The 24,053-nt window shown below is 49.0% G+C and overlaps 1 protein-coding gene and 1 long non-coding RNA gene across 11 annotated transcripts in view; one reads left to right on the plus strand and one right to left on the minus strand.

The window, feature by feature from the left end:
* The window catches only part of LOC142467271 (phosphoribosyl pyrophosphate synthase-associated protein 2-like), a 197,390-nt gene that overhangs the window by 161,521 nt on the left and 11,816 nt on the right, over positions 1-24,053 (minus strand). For 4 of the 10 annotated variants that reach the window (XM_075572749.1, XM_075572751.1, XM_075572750.1 and 1 more), the window contains 4 exons: positions 22,572-22,687; positions 19,268-19,323; positions 16,018-16,169; positions 13,431-13,678 (listed from right to left, as the gene is read on the minus strand). In XM_075572749.1, the coding sequence (XP_075428864.1) occupies positions 13,458-13,678; positions 16,018-16,169; positions 19,268-19,323; positions 22,572-22,687 (545 nt within the window). In that variant the 3' untranslated portion in view covers positions 13,431-13,457. The other 6 variants (XR_012788329.1, XM_075572756.1, XM_075572752.1 and 3 more) reach the window with 3 other exon arrangements.
* Positions 42-21,476, plus strand: LOC142467273 (uncharacterized). Its single transcript, XR_012788330.1, has 3 exons — positions 42-928; positions 20,094-20,325; positions 21,081-21,476. It is a non-coding gene; the product is annotated as an uncharacterized LOC142467273 (long non-coding RNA).

Below are 24,053 nucleotides of genomic sequence, written 5' to 3' on the forward strand. Positions count from 1 at the left end.
CCACTGCTGGCCTGCCCCCCCCCCCTCCCGCTGCACAGCACATCCATCCCCCTCCTGTAGCCAATCCAGCGCCTTTGGGGTGGTGACTCCTGCGGCCTCTAGACCACGACCCCCTTTTACCCCCAAAGGACTTTAATAGGATCCAGGGGGACCTACCTCCCCTGGCCCCATCCGCAGCACATGCCAACCCCGAGGCATGGAGCTCCCTCACCGCCCCGGGCCCGCGTTCTCTCTATACCCCTTTTAACCCCTTAAACCCATAACCATAACCTTAGTAACCTTAACTAGCCTGCATGAGCTCTAACCTGAGCTTCTGTAAGACTTGAACTGCCCCTATAGCACGCTTCCAGTGTGCCTATTCTCTGCCCTCTTCTCTGCCAACCTAGGTGCTCCTAACTCCCCTACCCCCGGTCCCTCTCCAGGCCCCCTCCTTTTATCTTTCTGCCCCTTCTTTCGTGGCTCCTCTAACGCTGTTCTTCCTCCCCTCTTCTCCTCTCTGACCCCCCCTAACTACTGGGCATAGCTGCCTCATTCTTTTCTGGCGGCCCGCTGTCTTTCCCTACCCATCCCGACCCTCTGGCCTGCTAGACCCCCCCTCCGTTCCTTCTGCCATTTTCATTGTGACCGGCGCCTTGCTGGGCTTCTGCATGGGGCTTTCTTCTCCCTGATGACGCCTGTCGGTGCGCGCGCGCCTGCTGATGACGTCAGCCGCCCCAACCAAGATGGCATCTTTCTGTTTGGCTCCGGTAGATGACGACTTCTGGTTTCCGGCGGCCGCCATTTTGGATCGTCTGCTGCCTCGAGGAGGATGGAGCGCGCTCTCTCCTCCCGCCGTTTTACCTCTTCCTGGTTCTGTGCTTCACGCTGGATCTTGAAGAGCGCCATTTTGCCCGCCATCTTCTTTCACCTTCCAGGGCCGGAATCAAAGGTGAGTTTCTTTCTTTTCAGGAGCCGCCGTGAACTGTGCGGATTGAAGGGGGGGTGTTCGAAAATCGTCCGGGGGCTTCCAATGTTCCCTATTCACGGGGCATTACCGCTGCTATGCCTTTCCAGACGGGAAGACTCCATAATGCACAGGCAGGCATTTTTCGTGGGACTTAACTGGCTAACTTATAACTTTGTGTGAGCCATTATTATGGCTGTCATAGTCCTTCACCGCTTGCTCCCCTTGGACTTTGGTGAGCCCGCTCCATTCCGGCTCCAGTGTGTCTGCCTCGTCCGCTGCCCTTACCGGGGCACCCTTCAGGCCCAGTTTAGTTAGGAACTCTGGCCCATCTGCAGGTTCTTTCATCGTGATGGACTTCCCGTTCCGCGCCACCAGCAACCCAAACGGGAAGGTCCATCGGTACCGCACGTTTTGCTCGTGGAGAACCTTAGTAACTGGCAGCAGGCTGCGGCGTCTCATTAGGGTTACAGGGGACAAATCTTAAAAAATGAGCATTTTATTGTTTTCGAATTCGATGAAAGGCAGGGCCCTTGTGTGGCGTAAGGCTGTCTCCCTTGTAGTGTAGAAATGCAGCCGGATAATAATGTCCCGCGGCTGTTCGTTGTGAATTGGTCGGGAGCGGAGGGCCCTATGGCAGCGGTCCATAGCTAGCGCCTCTTTGCTGCAGTCCGGCAGCAGGGATTCCAGCCAGCGGGCAGTATACTCTTCACAGTCTCCTACCTCCTCGGAGACCCCCCTTATTCTGATGTTATTCCGCCTGTCACGGTACTCTGCATCTTCCTGCCACTCTCTTAATTTGTCTATTTCTCTCTGCAAGTCGCCTGTCTTCTTCTCCATTTTTTTCCCTGCTCTGATGGTGAGATCCATTTTAGTCTCCAGCTCATCCGTTCTGGTCCCCAGCTTCACCACGTCTCGCTTGACCTCCTTAATTTCGGCCTGCAGTAGCGATTTTAAATCATTATAGAGTCTTTCAAAATCACAGCGCCGTACTGGGAGAAGGGATTGACTGTTTATTCCTTCCTCATCCCCCTCTTGCTCCGTGTCGGTGTCTGGATTTGAAGCCGGCGCCATTTCTCCTGCTTGCTCCCTCGCGCCCGAGCCTCCAAATTATGCCCTGACATCGTCCAACTTTTGCCTTGTTTTGACCCGCTGGCTTTTTCGGGGCCATCCTGATACGGTTATGCAGTGCTGTCTAGCGGTTTTATAAGTATTTTGTGGGTTTTGAGGGTATTTTTAATGCAATCTTTGTTGAGCGCGGGCCAGTGCTATGTACTTATGCTGCCATACCCTGGTCCGTCGCCCATGCTCCTCGTCGCCGCCATCTTTATAGCATCCAAGATGCGACGTGGGCTCTATAAAGATGGCGGCGACACTGGCCTCCGATGCCCCAAACCGGGGCCTGTAACTCGGGAAGCAGGGGGTCTCTGAGGCAGAAATCAATGCGGTTCAGCTCAGAGGACCCCCTGCTCCCGCACACTATTAATAAAAATACATTAAAGCAGCTCCATTACCTTAGCGGCTAACCGCTAAGGCAATGAAGGGGTTAAGGCACAAAAACATGTTTATTGGGGCCAATTGCCCCCAATAAACATAGCAATATACAACACATCCCGCCGCCCCCTAACACATACAGTACAGTAATGGGCAAAATTACTATTATCCATATATGGATAATATTGCATTTGCCCATTTTAAATACATATAAATTACAATGAATAAAGTCAATATATATTACACTTACCTTTTACAGGCACCCACGATGAAGGCCGTCTTCATCCTCATCTTCATCCTGCCCATGCCCCCTCCGATGCTGCAAGACATACACAAGAATAAAAACAGCCAATGTAATGTCCCCTAACCCCTTAATCACCATAGCGGTTATTAACCGCTACAGTCATTAAGGGGATAAACCGCCGGTAATACCCTGCTAACCCCAAAAGGAAGCGGACCTGTGTCTTTGTCTGTGGGGTGGGGACTTCCTTTATGGCGGCCACCTTGCTAGCTAGTGGCCTTACTATCCCTCCCCCAACGGCATAGCCCAAGTACTTTGTAGTGGATTTACCCAGGGCACATTTTTTTGGGATTTGCAGTGAGCCCTGCTTCTCTTAAGGACGTTAGGACTGCCCTTAACCTTTTTATATGAGACTGCCAGTGTCTGCTATAGATGACAATGTCATCCAAGTAGGCCGCGGCATATGCCCTATGGGGTCGTAGTACCTTGTCCATTAACCTTTGGAACGTGGCTGGAGCCCCATGTAACCCAAATGGCATAGTGACGAATTGGTATAAACCGAGAGGGGTGGCGAAGGCAGTTTTGCATTTGGATTCTTCCGCTAGAGGTATCTGCCAATATCCTTTCGTGAGATCTAGCGTGGAGATATACTCTGCTTTACCAAGCGAATCAAGCAATTCATCCACCCTAGGCATTGGATATGCATCAAATCTGGATACAGCATTTACCTTTCGCAGATCCACGCAAAACCTCACCTTCCCATCTGGTTTAGGGACCAACACGATAGAGCTACACCATTCGCTGTGGGACTAATCGTTCACGCCCAATTCCAACATGTCTATTATCTCCCTCTCTACCAGGTCTTTTCGGCCCTCTGGCAATCAATAGGGACGGGACCGTACTTTTACGCCAGGTTCTGTCTCAATCCTATGGGACACTAAATCAGTCTGCCCTGGCAGCTCAGAAAAAACATCTGGGAACTGGTCACATACATCAAGTAGGTCTGACCTTTGTTCCGTTGTTAACTGCTCTCCCATGGGAACCTGATGGTCAGTGTACGTACTACCCTTTGGAAGCTTTGGACCCAAATCCGTCTCTCCTTCCCGAGGGTGAATGAACAGCGATCTCATCGTTTTCCAGGGTTTCAGGAGGTTCACGTGGTAGATTTGTTTACCCTTCCTGGACCCTGGTTTAGAGATCTCATAGTTCACCTCCCCGGTGTGGCGGAGAACTTGGAAAGGACCCTGCCACTTCGCAAGGAGTTTACTCTCTGATGTCGGTAGTAGTAGCATCACTTGGTCCCCAGGTTGGAAGACCATCAAGCGAGCATTTTGGTTGTACTGCCTCTCTTGACGTTCTTGAGCAGATTTGAGGTTTTCCTTCGCAAACCGACCTATCATGTCTATGTGGTTTCTAAGGTCTATGACATACTGAAGGGTATTCTTGGAGGGGGAGGGCTCCTCCTCCCAGGATTTCTTCAGTAGGTCGAGAATACCCCGAGGTTGGCGTCCATATAGGAGCTCAAATGGGGAGAAGCCTGTGGATGATTGGGGAACTTCTCGTACCGCAAACAACAGGAAAGGGAGAAGTTCATCCCAAACTCGCTTTTCAGTGTCCACAAACTTTCTAAGCATAGTTTTTAAAGTACGGTTAAACCTCTCTACCAATCCATCAGTCTGAGGATGGTAGACCGAGGTCCGGACGGATTTTGCCTCCAATAACTTCAGGACATCCTGCATTAACTTTGCCATGAAATTTGTTCCCTGGTCAGTTAACATTACTTGGGGAAGTCCTACCCTAGAAAACAGTTCTAACAGCCGGTGAGCAACCTGTTTAGCAGTGGCTGATCTCAGAGGGAAGGCCTCAGGATACCTGGTGGCATAATCAACAATAAATTTATGTCCCTTCGCAGAGGGTTCTAAAGGTCCGACCAGATCTACCCCAATTCTCTCGAATGGGACGGCTACCAAGGGCAGAGGAACCAAAGGAGCCGGCTTCTGTCCTTTTTGGCTAGTTAACTGGCATTCAGGACATGTCTCACATAGTTTCATGATGTCACCATGTATGCCTGGCCAGTAAAACCGGGACGAGATGCGGTCCGTGGTCTTATCTCTGCCCAAATGACCACCCCATGGGAGAGTATGGGCTAGGGTAAACACTGTTTTAATCAACCCTTTAGGGACTAGCATCTGTCGAATGACCTCCCCTGTTTGTGTAACCTTATTCACACGATATAGTATGTCATTCAACAGTTCAAAATGTGGAAACACTTTTACACCTTGTTCATCTATTATCTTGTTGTTGATCTGTACCACCTTCTCATATTGTCTAGCCAGAGCTGGGTCCTCCCTCTGCCTCTGACGGAAGTCAGGAAGATCCAGGTCTGGCAACACTCCCGTATCTATCTGTTCCCCACCTGGTCATCCCCGGCCATGACCTGCAGTCCTTTGGGCTGACTAATGTTACCAAAAGTCCCAGCCTTTCTTAACCAGTCCTCTTTTTCCGCACGTCTCTGTTTACGTGTCTTTGGGACATGGTGTCTACGGGGGAAAATTTCTGGGGAAAAAGGGAACAAGTCTCCGGGCTTCTCCGCTACCAGAGAAGTAGGCTCCGTAGGAGTAAGGGCCAACAATGTTTCGAGGTACAAGGGCCAGTCTCGGCCAAGTAGAACAGGAGCAGGTAGCCAGGGAGCAACTCCCACTAGTAGGCTAGCCTCTTGATCCTGGATACGCAGTGTAACGTTCGCCGTCGGGTATCTCTTTGTATCCCCATGGATACACTCGATATTCCAAGGAGAGTCATAAGATAGTCTATTGCTTGGAATTAGGCCCTCTAGGATCAGGGTTTTTCCAGAGCCCGAGTCCAGCATGGCGTTTACTTTTGTCCACTCCAGAGATGCTGGGACTAACCACGGATTGTGGTCCCCTCGGAGACAAGCTGTGGCAGGGGTTCTGCCATATGAACAGTCCATCTCCTGAGTCCGCAAACTCGGTCGTCCGTGGAAGCTCTCGACAGGGCTCGGTGTTTGGACCTCTCCGCTGTTGGATGGGGTCCTCCCTTCTGGTTGGTGGGGTTATCCTCTCCACCGGGTGGGTGACAGGAGTCCAGGTTCTCGGGGAATACTGTGGGTGGCGGCCTCCCTTGAGTGATCCAGTGGCCTCGGACCCAGGATGGGCTTCTCTGCGGGAGTTTGTACCAAACATAGGACCTATTCCAAATTTGATAACACTAAAAATGTATCATTCAATACAGAGGCTAGACACATACCACCAAGAGGGCGGGAAGTTGGTGATCTAGAAACTCCTGGAGAGAATAAAGAAATAAAAACTCACAGTACCGAGGACACAGTCAGTCACAAAAGGGAAGAGGCAAATAAACAAAATAGAGACCGGGAGGAAAACTGGCAGAGACACAAGTACTATTCCAAAGATTATCAGGAAAGCCATCATAGAGCCAAGCCACCCGCATACAACTACAGAGCTAGATCACCATTAGAACGTAGAGATAACAGGTATGAGAGAGAACGTAGCAGGGATAGGGATCGTAGATCACCTTATAAATATCATGGGTCAAATCGGGAATATAGAGAGAGACGTTATGAGAGAGAAGAGAGTCAAAGGAGACACTACCGGTCACCCCGTAAACATCATAGGGAACATAGCCAAAGAAGAGAACACAAATCCCCCCATAGGGAACAGAGGACCACATATAGAGAAAGACAGGATAGAGAACAGAGTCATGTGAGAGAGCAAAGATCACCCCGACCACACGCAGGGCATTTTTTAGAACAGGCCCAATCACTCAAAGCACCACCCCTAGTTACTCAGAATCGCTTCCTAGTGTCAGAAAACCAGAAAGAAAAAGAAACCCCAAACACAAAACTCAAAAAAAGGCCCCACGAGGAAAGCGGGGAGGAAGAAGGACACAGAAAAAGAGCAGCGATTTGAACAATATATTTAATCTGAGCAAAAAAGAATTAAATGTAGAAAAATGTAACCTAATTAAAAAGGGGCTGAACTTCGCACCAGTTGCCAAGGCGAACAGTTTCAATCTGTATATAGACGCGCACAAATACATTAGTCAGTTAACCCTTAAAAAATTCTTTATTTCAAAAGATGCACAAACAAGGGAGGTAGTGAACAATAATGCTAACGCGAATATAGAGATGGATGAGTTCAAGCATTCAAACCTAAAAAATAAATCCAAATTCTATCCAAGCTGGGCGAAAGGCCATAACTTAGAAGTCTTCCATCAGAAAATCCAGGAGGACTTTGATAGACTAACCTCTGGTGCTACTAAGATAACTAAGAACAATCTAACCTTGAAAGAAAAAATCGCAAGGACATTAAAGCACCACCAGGTAGACCCATTATCTCTGGGATAGGCTCGCTCACGTCTCGACTGTCGGAGTACATAGATCTATTTCTGCAGCCATACGTTGCGGAGATGCGGTCCTATCTCAGAGACACCACGCAAATTCTAAATATATTAGAACAGATAGATTGGCAAGAAGGCTATAAAATGTGCACCTGCGATGTGACTTCATTATACACGTCCATAAAACATGATGATGGAATTAAAGCCATCGAACGGACGCTAATAAATGATGCCACCGTTCACATAGAACAAAGACGCTTTATTTTAGAAAGTATTAATTTTATTCTTAAACACAACCTTTTTAATTTTGATGGAACATATTTTTTACAAAAGTGCGGAACAGCCATGGGTACAAAATTCGCACCGAGTTATGCCAACTTGTTCATGGACAGTTGGGAGACCGATACCATCTGGTCGGAACATGAATTCAGTGCGGATCTTGTGCTATGGCGGAGATACATCGATGATGTGTTTTTTATCTGGAGAGGCAACAATGAAACCTTAAATCACTTTCTGAATTACATTAACAATAATGAGAGGAACCTAGCTTTCACAACATGCATAGGGAATAATTCGGTAGACTTTTTAGATCTAACAATTTACATAGAAGATAATAGACTGAAGACTAAAACTTTCTTCAAAACAGTTGACTGCAATAATTACCTGCTTAACACTAGCTGCCACCATAAGAAATGGCTGAAAAACATACCCCCAGGACAGTTTCGCAGAATCAGGAGAAACTGTAGCGATGATCATGTTTATAGGGAACAATCCAATATTCTGAAGAACCGATTCATTGCAAAGAATTATGATAATGAAAAAATGGATACAGCAATAATAGATGTATACTGGCGACACACTTTATTCGAGCTCGGCTAGTCCCACGAATTCGGGTATACCCGGGTGTATTGAGGTTTGTGACTGTTTTCTGCCCGAGTGCATTGAGGTATTTTCCATGCAGGGATTGAAGCATTTTATTCCCGCTGGCTGCAATACTGCACAGTATATATATATATACTGCATTACAATTCATGAATTTATGCCATCTGGTAGACACGCGAAGCATTGCAGCCTATTAAATCCTAATCATTATCATTTAACAGATCAGCCGCCCGTCAGCCAGGCATGAACCCAGGCTGGGAAGGCAAACGCAACGGGGCTTGTCAGAGGTGAGGAGCGGTGCATTCCAGGTATCTGCCAGGTACATACTGGGTATTTGCTCGAATAAAGTGTGTCGGTGCAGTAGGGAAGCTTAAACGTAGCGACATTTTTTTTTTTTTTTTTTAAATGTTTTTATTAGGCAGTTAGTTAATACAACATTCTCGACAGATATCAAAGCCTAACAATTTTCCAAAACATCTTTTTTTTTTGGGGGGGGGTAAAAGAGTGGCAACCGAAGTTGTCAGAGAAAGAGGGGAGTGCCTTCTTAGAGGGGAGGCAGAGGGGGGGGTGGTGTGGGTGGTGAGGGGGTGTGAGGGAGGGGGGGGAGGGGGGGAATGGGGGGGGAGGGGTTTTGTCGACCCACTTGGCTGTTCAAGTTTTGCTGATGAGAGTCGTTTGAGTGTTCCCTTATGGAGGGGGGGTGGGCCTCAGACCCACCTGGGTTGGTTGGTGCGCTCTGGTAAATTGGAACCAGGATTCCCAGATACCCTCAAAGGCCGGAGTTTTTTGTCTAATGTGGGCAGTGAGTCGCTCCATGGTTATCACTTCCCCAACTCTTTTCTTAATCGTGTTTAGCGCTGGAGTGGTTGTTTTCCTCCAGGAGGCCGCAATACAACATCTCGCCGCAGTGAGAATGAAGGATATTAATTTCCTGGTGGGTCGAACAATATTCGACATAGGTGCGGCCAACAGGAAGGTCAGTGGTTCAATAGGAACTTCTAGGTCGGTGACCTCTTTTATCAGAATTTGGACCTTGGCCCAGTATTTCACAATTTCTGGACAGGTCCACCAGATGTGGGCCATGTCCCCTCTATTACCACAGCCTCTCCAACATTGGTCTGATGCCAGAGGGTAGATCTGGTTTAATCGTGCTGGGGTAAGATACCAGCCAAACATGATCTTATAAATGTTTTCCTTGATTGTGGTGCAAAGGGAAGTTTCTGAGGCTGCCTGCCAGATTTCCTCCCAAGTCTCTCTTTCAATATTAACGTTTAGATCAGCTGACCATCTGAGCATGTAATCGTGCTGTGTGGGGGACGTTGAGCGCATTAAGATGTTGTATATGTCCGAGATAAGTCCCTTCTGGTAGGACTTGTCCTCACACAGGAGCTCAAACGTAGTGAGAGTGGGGTATTCTGGATGAGGGCATGTAGCTCTGACAAAGTTTCTAATTTGTAGGTATTTAAAGGTGTCCAATTCTGTGATTTTTTTTCTTGGTAGCTCAGGAGCTTCCCTAGGCTCAGTACGTCGGCAATCGCCTCTATACCCCGTGTGTGGAAGTAGGCGAACAGTTTAGATCCGCATCCTGGGGGGAATTTGGGGTTATTAACGAGGGGGGTGAGTTGTGAGCTTGTGGAGGAGAGGTTAAATTTATGTTTGCATCTGGACCAGGTGTCCCACGTGAAACGTGAGGCCTGTAGTTTCAGGTTGTGTAAATGACCATCACCTCTGTTCAGGCTCCAGAGGCAGGCTTGCAGAGAAGGCAATTTGGCACATCGAGTTTCCATTCCCACCCAGCAACATCGGGTCGGGTCTGAGTTCCACATTACTACCCGCCTGAGCTGAGCGGCTAGATAGTATTTATATAGATCAGGTACCCCCAACCCTCCTCTGGATCTAGTGGTCATCAGGACTGATCTGGCGACTCTGGGTCTCTTGCCCTGCCAAATGAAGTGGAGTAGTCTATTCTGTATAAATTTTAGATCGGCGGCCGGGACCTGGATTGGGAGGGTCTGGAATAGGTAAAGCATTCTTGGGAGTATATTCATTTTGGTAGAGATCATCCTCCCGATCCATGAGATCTGATAACCTTCCCACCGATCTAGATCTTTTTTGATCTGGTCCCATAGTTTCGGGTAATTATCCCTATATAGGTCCCGATAGTGTCTAGATACATTAATTCCCAGATATTTAATGCATGAGGGACACCCTCGGTAGCTAAAATTTAGTTTAAGAAGTTTGACTACGGGGTCGGGGAGACTAAGATTTAGGGCCTCTGATTTGTCGCTGTTTATTTTATACCCTGAAACCTTTCCAAACTCCGTCAGTTCCATCTGGAGGTTGGGGAGGGAAGTTAGGGGTTTGGTCAAGGTCAGGATAATGTCGTCAGCGAATAGGGAAATTTTGTATTGTTCAGTGGCAATGGGGATACCTTGGATGTTCGGATTTTGTTTTATTTTAGACGCCAGAGGTTCAATCGTGAGAGCGAAAAGGAGAGGGGAGAGGGGGCAACCCTGTCGGGTACCATTTCTAATGTGGATTTGTGCCGGTCCTCCGCCAGATAGTTTAACTGAGGCGGATGGATTTTGGTAGAGCGCTTGGACACCCATAAGGAAGGAGTCCCTGAATCCGAATTTTTTTAATGTTTGGTCTAGGAACAGCCAGTCAATTCTGTCAAAAGCCTTCTCTGCGTCTAAGCTTAGTAACATAGCTTGTGAGTCTGTAAGGTGGGCATGGTCAACTAAGTTAATGATTTTACGGGTATTGTCTGAGGCCTGGCAGCCCAGGACAAACCCGACCTGGTCCATGTGTACTAGTCTCGGGAGGATTGGATTAAGTCTGTTCGCCAGTATTTTACTGTATAGTTTTAGATCGTTGTTCAACAGTGAGATTGGTCTATAGCTACCGCATTGTGTGGGGTCCTTCCCTTCTTTGAGAATTATAGCCAGATTGGCGGACGACATCGAGGATGGGATAGGACATCCTTCTAAAAATGAGTTGAACAATTGTAGTAGGTGGGTGGACAGGATGGGGAGGAACTTCTTGTAATAGGCATTCGTGAAACCATCAGGGCCCGGTGCTTTAGAGATTTTGGAGGCCTTAACGGCCCTTTCTAATTCTTCCGCCGTTATTGTGGCGTTCAGGAGAAGGTTTTCCTCCTCTGTTAGTGAGGGGAGGTCGCATTCAGCTAGATAGTCAATGGCAGCCGATAGCTCCTTCGGGTCTGGGCTAGCAGAGTGAGCCCTTAGGTTGTATAATTTAGAATAAAATTTAGTAAATTCCTCTGCAATTTTTTTTTCGTTATATAGAAGCTCACCAGCACTATTCCGGATCGCCGTTATTTGAGATCTTTTTTGTATGCCTCTCAGCTTGCTAGCAAGAAGTCTGTCGGCCTTGTTCCCTTTATCATAATACCTCTGACCCGTCCATTTAAGAGCTTTCTCAACATTGTCCATTTGAATTATTCTTAAGTCGCTTCTGGCGGAAGTCAACTGTTTATAAATTTTCCGGGAGGGGTTATTTTTGTGTTGTTGTTCTAGGCTGATTATTTTGTCTGTTAGCTCTTTGGTTTGTTTGAGTTTAGTTTTTTTCCGATGGGAGGCAATCGAGATGAAATGTCCTCTGATTGTCGCCTTATGGGCTTCCCACAGGTTTGCTGGAGAGGCGACAGTGCCTATATTTATCCGGAAATATTCCTTAAGGGATTTTTTGAGCTCCCGTACTGTCTCCGAGTGATTCAGTAAGGAGTCGTTAAGTCTCCAGCAATATGAGGTTGTTTTCACGAATGGAATGGACAGGGTCATGGTGATAGGAGCGTGATCTGACCACGTAATTGGGCCAATATCGGTGTCTAAGGCGGCTTCTAGGATGTTCTTGGTAGCAAGGAAATAGTCTATACGGGAATATGTCTGGTGAGGGGCCGAGTAAAAGGTATAATCCCTTTGCCCCTGATGCTGTGTTCTCCATATGTCCAAAAGTGAGAAGTCCCCCATAATGTCCTTAAATTTTTTCCCCAGTCTTTGTGACTGGGTGGAGTGTTGTCGCCCTGGGAGGCTCGATTTATCTTCTTTGGGGTTGAGAGCCATGTTTAGATCGCCTGCAATTAGTAGCGAAGATAAGTATTGGGGGTCAATTTCATCCAGAACTGTTTTTAAGAAATCTGTCTGGTTCTCGTTTGGGGCATATAGGTTAATAAGGGCGATTGCCGAGCCTGAGAGAGAACCGTAGACCACAATAAATCTTCCCTCTGGATCTGCCTGGATTTTAGTTAGATTAAATGGGGTACCCTGACGAATCAGAATGGCAACCCCTCTGCGTTTACTACTGTATGAAGAGAAGTAGCTCAACGGATACGCATGCTGGAATGTTTTGGGCGGTTCCTGAGACGTGAAGTGTGTCTCCTGGAGGAAAACAACATCGCCCCCCAACCTCTTAATTTCCTGTAGGGCCAGGCGTCTTTTTTTGTTATTGTGGAGGCCCTTGACGTTTAGGGAAACAAACCTTAGATCTTTTTGGTGGGACATTCTAGTTGGTATTAGCGTTTGCTGTGCGTAAACTCTGAGTTGCAGTGATAGCTGAACAGCCAAATGGGGCGGGAGGTAGGGTGGGAGAGGATCCGCTGGGATAGGGTCAGCGGGGGTAAGAAGGAAGGAAGGTAGACCCTATTGGGGTCTGGAAAGTTTGAAACCGGTCTGACTTACAGGCCGGTTAGGGTGGTATAAGACCCTAGGGGGCGGGTCCGACGACAGTCTCCAGTGAAGGTGGGCCGAGGAGAGACCCTTAGCTATTGGGAGTTACCGCCGACTCATCTGACTCATGTGTGTCCCAGGTGGTTGGACTATTTTCCTGCGTGTGCTTTGTGGAGGATTGGAGGAGGGGGGGGGAGGGGGTAAGCGCTGGGTGGCCCCATACTGAGGGTGGGCGGTAGGGGAGGGGAGTGAATGGGTGGGGGGGGAGGGTTCAGGGGTAGGCGGGAAAAGGGTCAGTTCATGGGTAGAATCCGCATAGTGTGCATCCAACCTCTACGCTGCATATCAGGTGAATATTATGTGTACGTTACCAGATTGGTTAGGTGTGTACAGGGTGGGAATGAACCTGTGATCTCTTGGGCACTCCTGGGGCGGTGAGGTTCGGGCGTGTCTCCTCCGGGGAGTGTTCCTTTGGGGAGAAAAGAAGGGGGGCGGAGGGGGGGAGGGATGGAGGAAGGATGGGAGGAGGGGGGGGTGAAGGGGAGTGGGACGTGGGGGGAGAGGGGGTTGGGGGGGGAAGGTCAGGGATGAGAAGAGAAAAAAAAAAGGAGGGGGGGAGGACAGTTCGGGCATTTATCCTGCTTATTTTCCATCATAGACATTATACCTCTTAGTAGGCGAACAGTATATTTACAGATCTAGACAGTTTGGTTATATACAGTATTGAGCTAAAGCAGCTTGCTCTTGGGCTTCCTTGGAGTGGTGAGAATCAAGTGTTTCTCGACAGGGAGGTGAGCCTTGGGCGGGGAAGGAGAGGGGGGGGGAAAGTTAATTATAGGGATAGGGAGGTGGGCTGGGGAGAGGAAGGGAGGGGAGTGGGCTGGGAAGAGGGAGGGGGGGGTGCTGGGGGGGGGGGGGTGGGGCTGGGGGGGGGGGTGGGGAGGCAGAGGAGGGGAGTGGAAGGGGGAGGGGGTTGGGGGGAGTAGGTATGGGGGGGCAAGGGGGGGTGGGGTAGGGGGTGGGGAAGGTGTAGAAGCTTTTCACATAGATATTCTGCAACAGAAACATTTCATGCAATAAACCGTATATCAAACAAACATAGCGTGTGCAGTGTTAGTCTAGTTAGACATTTACATAATCCCGTACATTTCGGAGAGGAAACTATTATCTCTTTGACTCCTGTTGAGCAGGGAAGGTCCAGGGTGGTTGAGCAAAGGGGTGCTCCACGCCTGTGTAGGTGGGGCAGCTTTCGTAGAGGGGGGGGGAGGGGGTGGGTATGCGCCGGGAGGGAAGGGGGGGGGAGGGGAAGAGGGGAGGTAGTGAGGGAGGGGGTATGGGATGAGAAGGGGGGGAGGGGATGTAAGGGGGGAGGAGGAAAAGGGGGGAGGGAGGGGGGGAAGGTAAGGGGGACGGGGGGGAAGGAGGTGAGGAAAGGGGGGGGGGCTGGGGGGGGAGGGGGGCGGGGCTGGGGGGAAGGGGGGGAGGGGCTAGGGGGGGGGAGGGGCTGGGGGGGGAGACGGGGGGCTGGGGGAAAAAAAATGTAACACTAATGTAACACTCCGCCAAATAGAAGGTTCAAAGAGCAAAAGTTACAGAAACTTCCCAATTCGCGTATCCTTCTGACTTTCATATTGTTACAGTGATGCACTAATTATTATCACCGCCTGTGATGAGCAGTCGACATTTGCACTAAAAAGCCAGACGTTAACATCCCTTACATTTACACACTCTACTTAAAGTCCTCAAGCCCCTCAACAGGTCAGGTTTTCAGGATATCCCAGCTTCAGCACGGGTAGCTGAGTCAAAGGCAGAGCCTCCTGTGCTGAAGCAGGGACTGTTGAGCAACCTGTGCTGAAGCATGGATATCCTGAAAACCTGACCTGTTGGGGGTGGAGGGGGGGGGTGGCTTAAGGACTGGAGTTGAGCCCCCTTGTGGTACGGCATTCCTTCCGGATCAAAAACCGTGTGACACGGTCACAGTGTAGTACACTCGGCAGATGGAGCAGCACACCTGAATCAGTGCAATGTCTTATGATTAAATACGGATCAACGTTTCTGCCCTGACGGGACTTCTCTCAAGGTTATCCAGGAGTGTATATACAGTGAGCAACGAAACCGAGCGTCTCAGTGACATCACAAATTAGCATAATGACGCGGGCAACGTGAAAATGTAAAGAAACACAAATACATTGGCAACGTGTACGTACACACACACACACACACACACACACACACCTGTTTTATGATTTTCAGTGGTCTGGGATTTTCACTTCATTACTGGCTAAATCAAAGCTGTTTCCACTGCCCGGCGTATAATGCACAAATAGTCTCCACTGAGCTCAAATGCCACTTCCTGAGTGCGCTGGGGAGGAAGTTATTTGAAGTTCTGTTCTTAGTCTGGTTGTGTCTCAACACGGCCACATGATTCAGTCAGCAAAGCGTCAGAGAGCCGTCACTTGCAGAAATGATCTGAGCCTGCCGGAAATGTAGCAATGTTTCCACCACTGCTCTCAGAGGGGCCCTTCAGGCAGGGTCCAGCTGCTTGTGTGACAAACCAACGGCAGGTTGCCGACATTACAGGGGGGGAAATGGGAGGGAGGAGCAGTGCACACAAACTGGACAGCAGATGGCCAGGCCTGCGGCCAGTGCATGGTAGCAGATCTGCACGTCCACAAGGCCAGGTCACGGAGAGTGGGTGACTTACACTCGACCTCCCACAGCTATGCATTTCATGTTGTATATACACTCATTGTAACAGCGGGCTCACATGGCTGTAGCCTGCCGTTAAGTCACTTGACAGATATTAGTGAGTGAAAGGCTTGTGTCAGGCCATATGATGGATGTTATGGGAGGTAGCAGCTGTAATGTGTGTTAATGGCCCCTCTGGCAGTGGGGAAGCCTCTTGAGTATTATGATGAAATGCCCACAGGGGAGGGTGAAATCACTGCTCGCCATTCTCTACATATACAGGCTCCCGGGAACCTGCAAGGACAATCTTACTACTGATGCAGCATTTGGGGGACTTGTGCTTTGCAGTAAGTCTACACCCCAGCTACGACTAAACCCTTGACATGAGCGGGGGATCTAAAAACCCGCGCAGAATAATCCCAAATCACTTCCTGGCATGATCGTTTCGGTTCATTAATTCCAGGGTACAGTGTCCCCTCATCAAGCTTGCTCTGAACGCACCCTCAAACCTATCTCCTCCCACCTGCAGACTGCCAGGTTGGGACCCGAGGTCTGCAGGGTGTTAAGGATACTCGATGCCATCACATCTTGTTATCACACAGCTCTCCTACACGCATTATGTTTGGCAGCGGCAGCGGGTGGGTTTGCCCATGTAATGGTCCCATTATCTTTGACCCGCCTTTATTTCCGGTGTAGACACTTACTGGGTATCTCCAACGACGGGTGTATTGCGGCGGCAATATTTTTGACAGCTGGAGGCGAATGCCGCCCGTCCACTAAATCAGATTCAGCGTCCTGTGCTTCCCCGTGGATCACGGCGATTCCCAACCGCAACCGTTCGGCAAAAGACTGCGCCCTGGAGGTGGGAGACACGCCAAGTGTAATAAACAGAAACGTATTAAAGGCCGGCTTCGTCAGCCCGCGCAGGAGCCGGCCGTCCCCAATGTGCCGCCGGGCGCACGGAATTCAAAGGAACAGCCGCGCCTTTTGGCAGCCAAGCGGTTAATCCTTATTTGTGCCTTTTACAAGAAAAAAAATCCCCCAAGTGTTATTTAAGCGAGGGTCTGCACAGTGTTACATTTACAGTGTAAAGTGGCGAATAAACCAATGGCAGAGGGACCATTACCCATCAGATCAAGAAGTAATCAGAAAGGAAATCCAAAATGTAAAGCGGAGGATCACGTACAAGCAAATCAGTCCCTCCCCGCTCCTCCGTACACCTACACGTGACATCCCACCCCGCTCCTCCGTACACCTACACGTGACATCCCACCCCGCTCCTCCGTACACCTACACGTGACATCCCACCCCGCTCCTCCGTACACCTACACGTGACATCCCACCCGCTCCTCCGTACACCTACACGTGACATCCCACCCCGCTCCTCCGTACACCTACACGTGACATCAAAGAGGTTTATATTAACAGTCTGTAACAGGAGTGGCCAACGCCTGTCTCCAAGGGCTATCAACAGTCACCGGTGCTGAAGCAGGCTCTACGACTGAGCCATTACAATTTAGACCAGGGGTGGGCAACAGGCCAGGTTTTCACGATATCCCTGTTTCAGCACAGGTGGTGCAGTCTTCCATTGAGCCACCTTTTCTGAAGCATGGTTATCCTGCTAACCTGACCTGTTTGTGGCCCTTGAGGCCTGGAGTTGGCCCCCATTGTTACAGACTGTTATATAGACACCTTTGCTGTCACGTGTAAGGTGTGCGGAGGAGCTTAGAGTTAATACTGTGCTTGCTGATGCAAAGGCGTTTTACTCACTTAAACACCATGTAATTAAACTTTAACACAAACTACAAACAGTTTGCATAAGGCCGCTATAGAAAAGAGCATTTGTACCTGCAGATGAAAATGTAATTAGCCTATGTTGAAATACGCTTATGCATTCAGGGCCAACTTTCTTAGTCTGACAAAGGGTATTTATCTGTGCAGAGTTTATAAGAAGTGAGAAATAAATGCGGGCTTTCCCAGACCGGACTGCAGGAGTGCACAGAATTACACGTGGCGTAATCTCGTCAGAGGAGCGTGTCCTTAACATGTAGCTGCAGTAACTACGCGAATGCTTCAGCAGACACCTAACACCGGGGTTCTCAACTCCAGTCCTCATACACCTACCCACCCCAGGCAGGTTTTCAGGATATCCCCGCTTCAGCACAGGTGGCTCAGTTGAAGACAGCCACCTGCGCTGAAACAGGGACCAACAGAGCCGGTTGTGCTGAAGCAGGCATATCCTGAAAACCTGACCTGTTGGGGGATTCTTGAGGACTGGAGTTTAGTACCCCTGCCCTAACTAGATGTCAGTCACATACGGGTCTAACAAACATACACAAAGGCCCTGCCAATCATTCTACATTTACAGTGCCCGGAACACACGTGTGCGAGGAGGGGAGGGCCCTGCCAATCATTCTACATTTACAGTGCCCAGAACACACGTGTGCGAGGAGGGGAGGGCCCTGCCAATCATTCTACATTTACAGTGCCCGGAACACACGTGTGCGAGGAGAGGAGGGCCCTGCTAATCATTCTACATTTACAGTGCCCGGAACACACGTGTGCGAGGAGGGGAGGGCCCTGCCAATCATTCTACATTTACAGTGCCTGTAACACACGTGTGCGAGGAGGGGAGGGCCCTGCCAATCATTCTACATTTACAGTGCCTGTAACACACGTGTGCGAGGAGGGGAGGGCCCTGCCAATCATTCTACATTTACAGTGCCTGTAACACACGTGTGCGAGGAGGGGAGGGCCGTGCCAATCATTCTACATTTACAGTGCCTGTAACACACGTGTGCGAGGAGAGGAGGGCCCTGCCAATCATTCTACATTTACAGTGCCCGGAACACACGTGTGCGAGGAGGGGAGGGCCCTGCTAATCATTCTACATTTACAGTGCCTGTAACACACGTGTGCGAGGAGGGGAGGGCCCTGCCAATCATTCTACATTTACAGTGCCTGTAACACACGTGTGCGAGGAGGGGAGGGCCCTGCCAATCATTCTACATTTACAGTGCCCGGAACACACGTGTGCGAGGAGGGGAGGGTCCTGCCAATCATTCTACATTTACAGTGCCCGGAACACACGTGTGCGAGGAGGTGAGGGCCCTGCCAATCATTCTACATTTACAGTGCCCGGAACACACGTGTGCGAGGAGGGGAGGGCCCTGCCAATCATTCTACATTTACAGTGCCCGGAACACACGTGTGCGAGGAGGGGAGGGCCCTGCCAATCATTCTACATTTACAGTGCCCGGAACACACGTGTGCGAGGAGGGGAGGGCCCTGCCAATCATTCTACATTTACAGTGCCCGGAACACACGTGTGCGAGGAGGGGAGGGCCCTGCCAATCATTCTACATTTAGTGCCCGGAACACACGTGTGCGAGGAGGGGAGGGCCCTGCCAATCATTCTACATTTACAGTGCCCGGAACACACGTGTGCGAGGAGGGGAGGGCCCTGCCAATCATTCTACATTTACAGTGCCCGGAACACACGTGTGCGAGGAGGGGAAGGCCCTGCCAATCATTCTACATTTACAGTGCCCGGAACACACGTGTGCGAGGAGGGGAGGGCCCTGCCAATCATTCTACATTTACAGTGCCCGGAACACACGTGTGCGAGGAGGGGAGGGCCCTGCCAATCATTCTACATTTACAGTGCCCGGAACACACGTGTGCGAGGAGGGGAGGGCCCTGCCAATCATTCTACATTTACAGTGCCCGGAACACACGTGTGCGAGGAGGGGAGGGCCCTGCCAATCATTCTACATTTACAGTGCCCGGAACACACGTGTGCGAGGAGGGGAGGGCCCTGCAGAAAATCCCATGGTGCAGTGAAGAGCTATTCAGCTAACCAAGTCTGTTCTCGGCGCCGCCATGTTTAAGGCGTTCCAGAATATTTCACACTGCTTTTTGTATTTGTAAGAATAAGAGGACTTTTCTGCTCACCTCTTTGCTGATGATGGTGATTTGGCCACTATTACTGCGTTTCTGTAATCGTGAATCTGTTGTGAACAAAGAAAATAATAATAATAATAATATATAATATATAATATTGATAAATATATATCTTCACAGCCAGGAGTACAGTGTCACCTGTCAGGTTATATCACAGCCAGGAGTACAGGGGGACAGTGTCACCTGTCAGGTTATATCACAGCTAGGAGTACAGGGGGACAGTGTCACCTGTCAGGTTACCTCCCAGCCAGGAGTACAGGGGGACAGTGTCACCTGTCAGGTTACCTCCCAGCCAGGAGTACAGGGGGACAGTGTCACCTGTCAGGTTACCTCCCAGCCAGGAGTACAGGGGGACAGTGTCACCTGTCAGGTTACCTCCCAGCCAGGAGTACAGGGGGGCAGTGTCACCTGTCGGGTTACCTCCCAGCCAGGAGTACAGGGGGGCAGTCACCTGTCAGGTTACCTCCCAGCCAGGAGTACAGGGGGGCAGTCACCTGTCAGGTTACCTCCCAGCCAGGAGTACAGGGGGGCAGTCACCTGTCAGGTTACCTCCCAGCCAGGAGTACAGGGGGCAGTGGCAAAGAGTGGAGCGAGTCAAAAACACTTGTTTGAAAAGCCGCAAAATGACATGTGCTTTGTGAATTCGTTGTTTAACCTTTTCCTAACCAGAGCAGCAGCAACACACAGGTAATCTGAGCTCGGGCCTAGCCCACCTGTTTTATCCCGGTGTTTGTGAGACAATGCTGAAAATTTGGAGTGTATAAAAGAAAAAAACCCTGCATGAAAAACAGCAATGTAACTTCCCGCTGCTTTACAGGTTACAGGAGAATCTAACAACACTGGTCAAGGTTAAGATACAATCCAAGTTCCAGAAAGCAAGTTTCTACCAATGTGATCCTGAAACAAAGAAAAACAAACGTAAAAGCGTTTCAACAACTTCCTATCAGCGCGAGAAAAACCACCCAGGAATGCGGACAAGCAGTGTATAACCAAGTGTACAGAAACAGAGTGTGTGCCGAGAGTCTGACAACTCAAGGACACCGAGCAAGGTACGAGATTATAGGAAGACCATGTTTAGACTTAAATGTGCAATCTCGTGTATTCCCATCCTGGAAAGTACACACAAACACCACACGTTTCACAAAGCCTGTGAACCACGGAAAAAATGAGAGCCGGAGTCATTAGAAAGAACCAACGGGATATGTATGTGCAAGTAGACAAGATAACACAAGGAGTCATAATATTCAACACTGCACAGTTACTTTATCAGAGAGAAATGTCATGTTGGATGGCTGCCGGGAGGGCCTGCACAGCAGCGTGTCCCCGTCACGTGCATACGCATCTTGTGACATGTCACACACTATTCTGTGAGACGTGTGTTGTCTCACGGGGATTCCCAGCGCTGCCACAGAACATCAAGCAGTATACTTTACAGCAGCGCTGCTCAACTCCAATCCTCAAGCTCCGCCCCCCCCCCCTCCAACAGGCCAGGTTTTCAGGGTATCCCAGCTTCAGCAAAGGTGGCTCAGTCAAAGACTGAGCCTTTGATTGAGCCACCGGTTCTGAAGCAGGGACTGAGCCACCTGTGCTGAAGCAGGGATATCCTGAAAACCTGTCCTGTTGGGGTGGGGCTCGCGGATTTGAGTTGAGCACCCCCGATCCTGCCTTAAACAGTTTAAAAGGCTCAGAAAGTGTCATGCATGAGGACAAAAGGAAAGGTCACATGTCTCAGTCCAGGGTTCCTCCCTTCCTCCTTCTGCCCCATAACTATAAGAACAACGCAACTTCTGTTTCCGTTTTGCAGGCAACTTAAAGCGGCCCTCTCTACAAGGACCAAACACAACTTATTAAAGCGGCCCTCTCAACAAGGACCAAACACAACTTATTAAAGCGGCCCTCTCAACAAGGACCAAACACAACTTATTAAAGCGGCCCTCTCTACAAGGACCAAACACAGCTTATTAAAGCGGCCCTCTCTACAAGGACCAAACACAACTTATTAAAGCGGCCCTCTCAACAAGGACCAAACACAACTTATTAAAGCGGCCCTCTCAACAAGGACCAAACACAACTTATTAAAGCGGCCCTCTCTACAAGGACCAAACAACTTATTAAAGCGGCACTCTCTACAAGGACCAAACAACTTATTAAAGCGGCACTCTCTACAAGGACCAAACAACTTATTAAAGCGGCACTCTCTACAAGGACCAAACACAACTTATTAAAGCGGCCCTCTCTACAAGGACCAAACACAACTTATTAAAGCGGCCCTCTCTACAAGGACCAAACACAACTTATTAAAGCGGCACTCTCTACAAGGACCAAACAACTTATTAAAGCGGCACTCTCTACAAGGACCAAACAACTTATTAAAGCGGCACTCTCTACAAGGACCAAACACAACTTATTAAAGCGGCACTCTCTACAAGGACCAAACACAACTTATTAAAGCGGCACTCTCTACAAGGACCAAACACAACTTATTAAAGCGGCACTCTCTACAAGGACCAAACACAACTTATTAAAGCGGCACTCTCAACAAGGACCAAACACAACTTATTAAAGCGGCACTCTCTACAAGGACCAAACACAACTTATTAAAGCGGCCCTCTCTACAAGGACCAAACAACTTATTAAAGCGGCCCTCTCTACAAGGACCAAACACAGCTTATTAAAGCGGCCCTCTCTACAAGGACCAAACACAGCTTATTAAAGCGGCCCTCTCTACAAGGACCAAACACAACTTATTAAAGCGGCCCTCTCTACAAGGACCAAACACAGCTTATTAAAGCGGCCCTCTCCACAAGGACCACACACAACTTATTAAAGCGGCCCTCTCTACAAGGACCAAACACAACTTATTAAAGCGGCACTCTCCACAAGGACCAAACACAACTTATTAAAGCGACATGATTAATAGGTCTCATCTGTGTAATTGATACAAAATCTGACACCTATTAAGTATTTATTTTCAAATGAAAGTGAGACTTGAGGAGGGCTTGGAGCTACCCTGGCAGCTCCCTACCGTGTGATGTCACCGTGTGATGTCACTGTGTGATGAGCAAGCACATGTACAGCCAGAGCCCCCTCTCCTCCATCTTTATTGGCTCTGTGATAAGGACAGGGTGGGATAAGGGGAAAGAAAACACTTGATGGACCATCGCTCCCCTATTCAGAGGCCCATAAGAAACTCAACCTGTAACTCATTTCCCAAAAATGGAAAGTAGCCAAACGTTTGCTTTTTAGCATGGTTAGATTTCCTTAGGCTGTTCCCTACGTGTTGTAACAGACTCACCTCTTCCTGAATGTACTGGAGGAGGAACGGTGATGCTCGGAGATTGTCCACTGGAATATTAAAGAATCCCTGAATTTCTTTCTGATGCAGGTCCATGGTGATGAAGTGCGTTAACCCTTTGTGACAAGGAAACACAAAACCGACACAATCAGAACTACAGGCGGACAAGGGAGAGAAGCACAGACTATGAAGAACCAATGTCCTTTTCGCCAAGAGTTTGGAGCTTTGCCTGGAGACTGTTTGGTTAAACCAGATCTATAAATTGCACAAATAGAGGCAGCCAGGTTTGCACAGAGAATACACTTACTAAACAAACAGATACTAATGGATTTCCCCTTCAAAGACAGCACGAAGGAAAATCCCCTGAACGTCAGGTTGAAATCCCTCCAACGATAATGGGAAAGTGAATGCAAGGGCATTTAAAAAGGGTTGTTTTTATTTTGACACACAGGCCGCCACCACGGAACAGCCGCAACATCGGGCTCTCCTCAAACATACCTGCCTCCTACAGTAAGCTGCATAAGTGCTTCAAGCAGTGCCAGATAGTGTGATGTATTGACACCCATACAATGTCACCCATGTCAATCCCTAAATGTAATCGGAAGAGCTCTATGTGCAGTGATGCTACGAGAACCACAAAATAAGAAAGAAAACAACACATAGCACTTATAAAATAAACACACATTTCTCCGTCATCACATCCCTTTTTCGGTCTCACTAGTTAGGAAACCCCCTGCCTTGCAAACACAATGACCGCACATCACACTAGTCCTGGCCCCACTAATCCTTTCACTGTAGGTAGGGGCACCTCTAACTATTTAACCTTTAACCTTGCTCACATTGTTGACAAAATCCGACACCAGTGGCAGTCATCTGTAATCAATTTGTACATTTCAGCCAACTGTACAATGCTTCAGCCGCTCGGACACGGAGACGCCTCCTTCCGAATGATCACTAACACTAATCAAAATGGGACATTTGTCCACCTTCGCCGCAGCCGTTTCGCCGCCAGCCACTTGTAAGCTAAGTTTTATTACTAGTTTGGATAGGAGGTTAATTTGAGGGGTTTTAGCGGTTAGGGTGTTTACTTACCTTAGCAGAGGGGGAGGGTGAAATGGCAGCGGCCAAATGTCCTAGACCTTGTTATGTGCTGGTTACATTAACCCACGCAGGACCTGCTTATTTTATTCTAAGGCTATTTAATAACGTCTCTTGGCTTAAAAAAAAACTAATGCAAAAACCAATAAAAAAAAAAAAAAAACACAGCACCAGATTTATATTTGAAAATAAAATCCCATTTCATCTATTTTTTCTTTGATAGGTTCGCCAAATGTTTTCGCATCGGTATTGTTCCATTGGTGCAGCCAGCACAATGTCATACACAGACCCCTGTACAGATGTAGCCAACGGTATTCCAACCCGCGAATGCAGACGGGAAAGCCCCGCCCGCCTTCTCCCCCGTGCGGCGGATTCAAAGCCGCG

This window comes from Ascaphus truei, chromosome 16, assembly GCF_040206685.1.
Source record: "Ascaphus truei isolate aAscTru1 chromosome 16, aAscTru1.hap1, whole genome shotgun sequence".
NCBI classification, from domain to species: domain Eukaryota; kingdom Metazoa; phylum Chordata; class Amphibia; order Anura; family Ascaphidae; genus Ascaphus; species Ascaphus truei.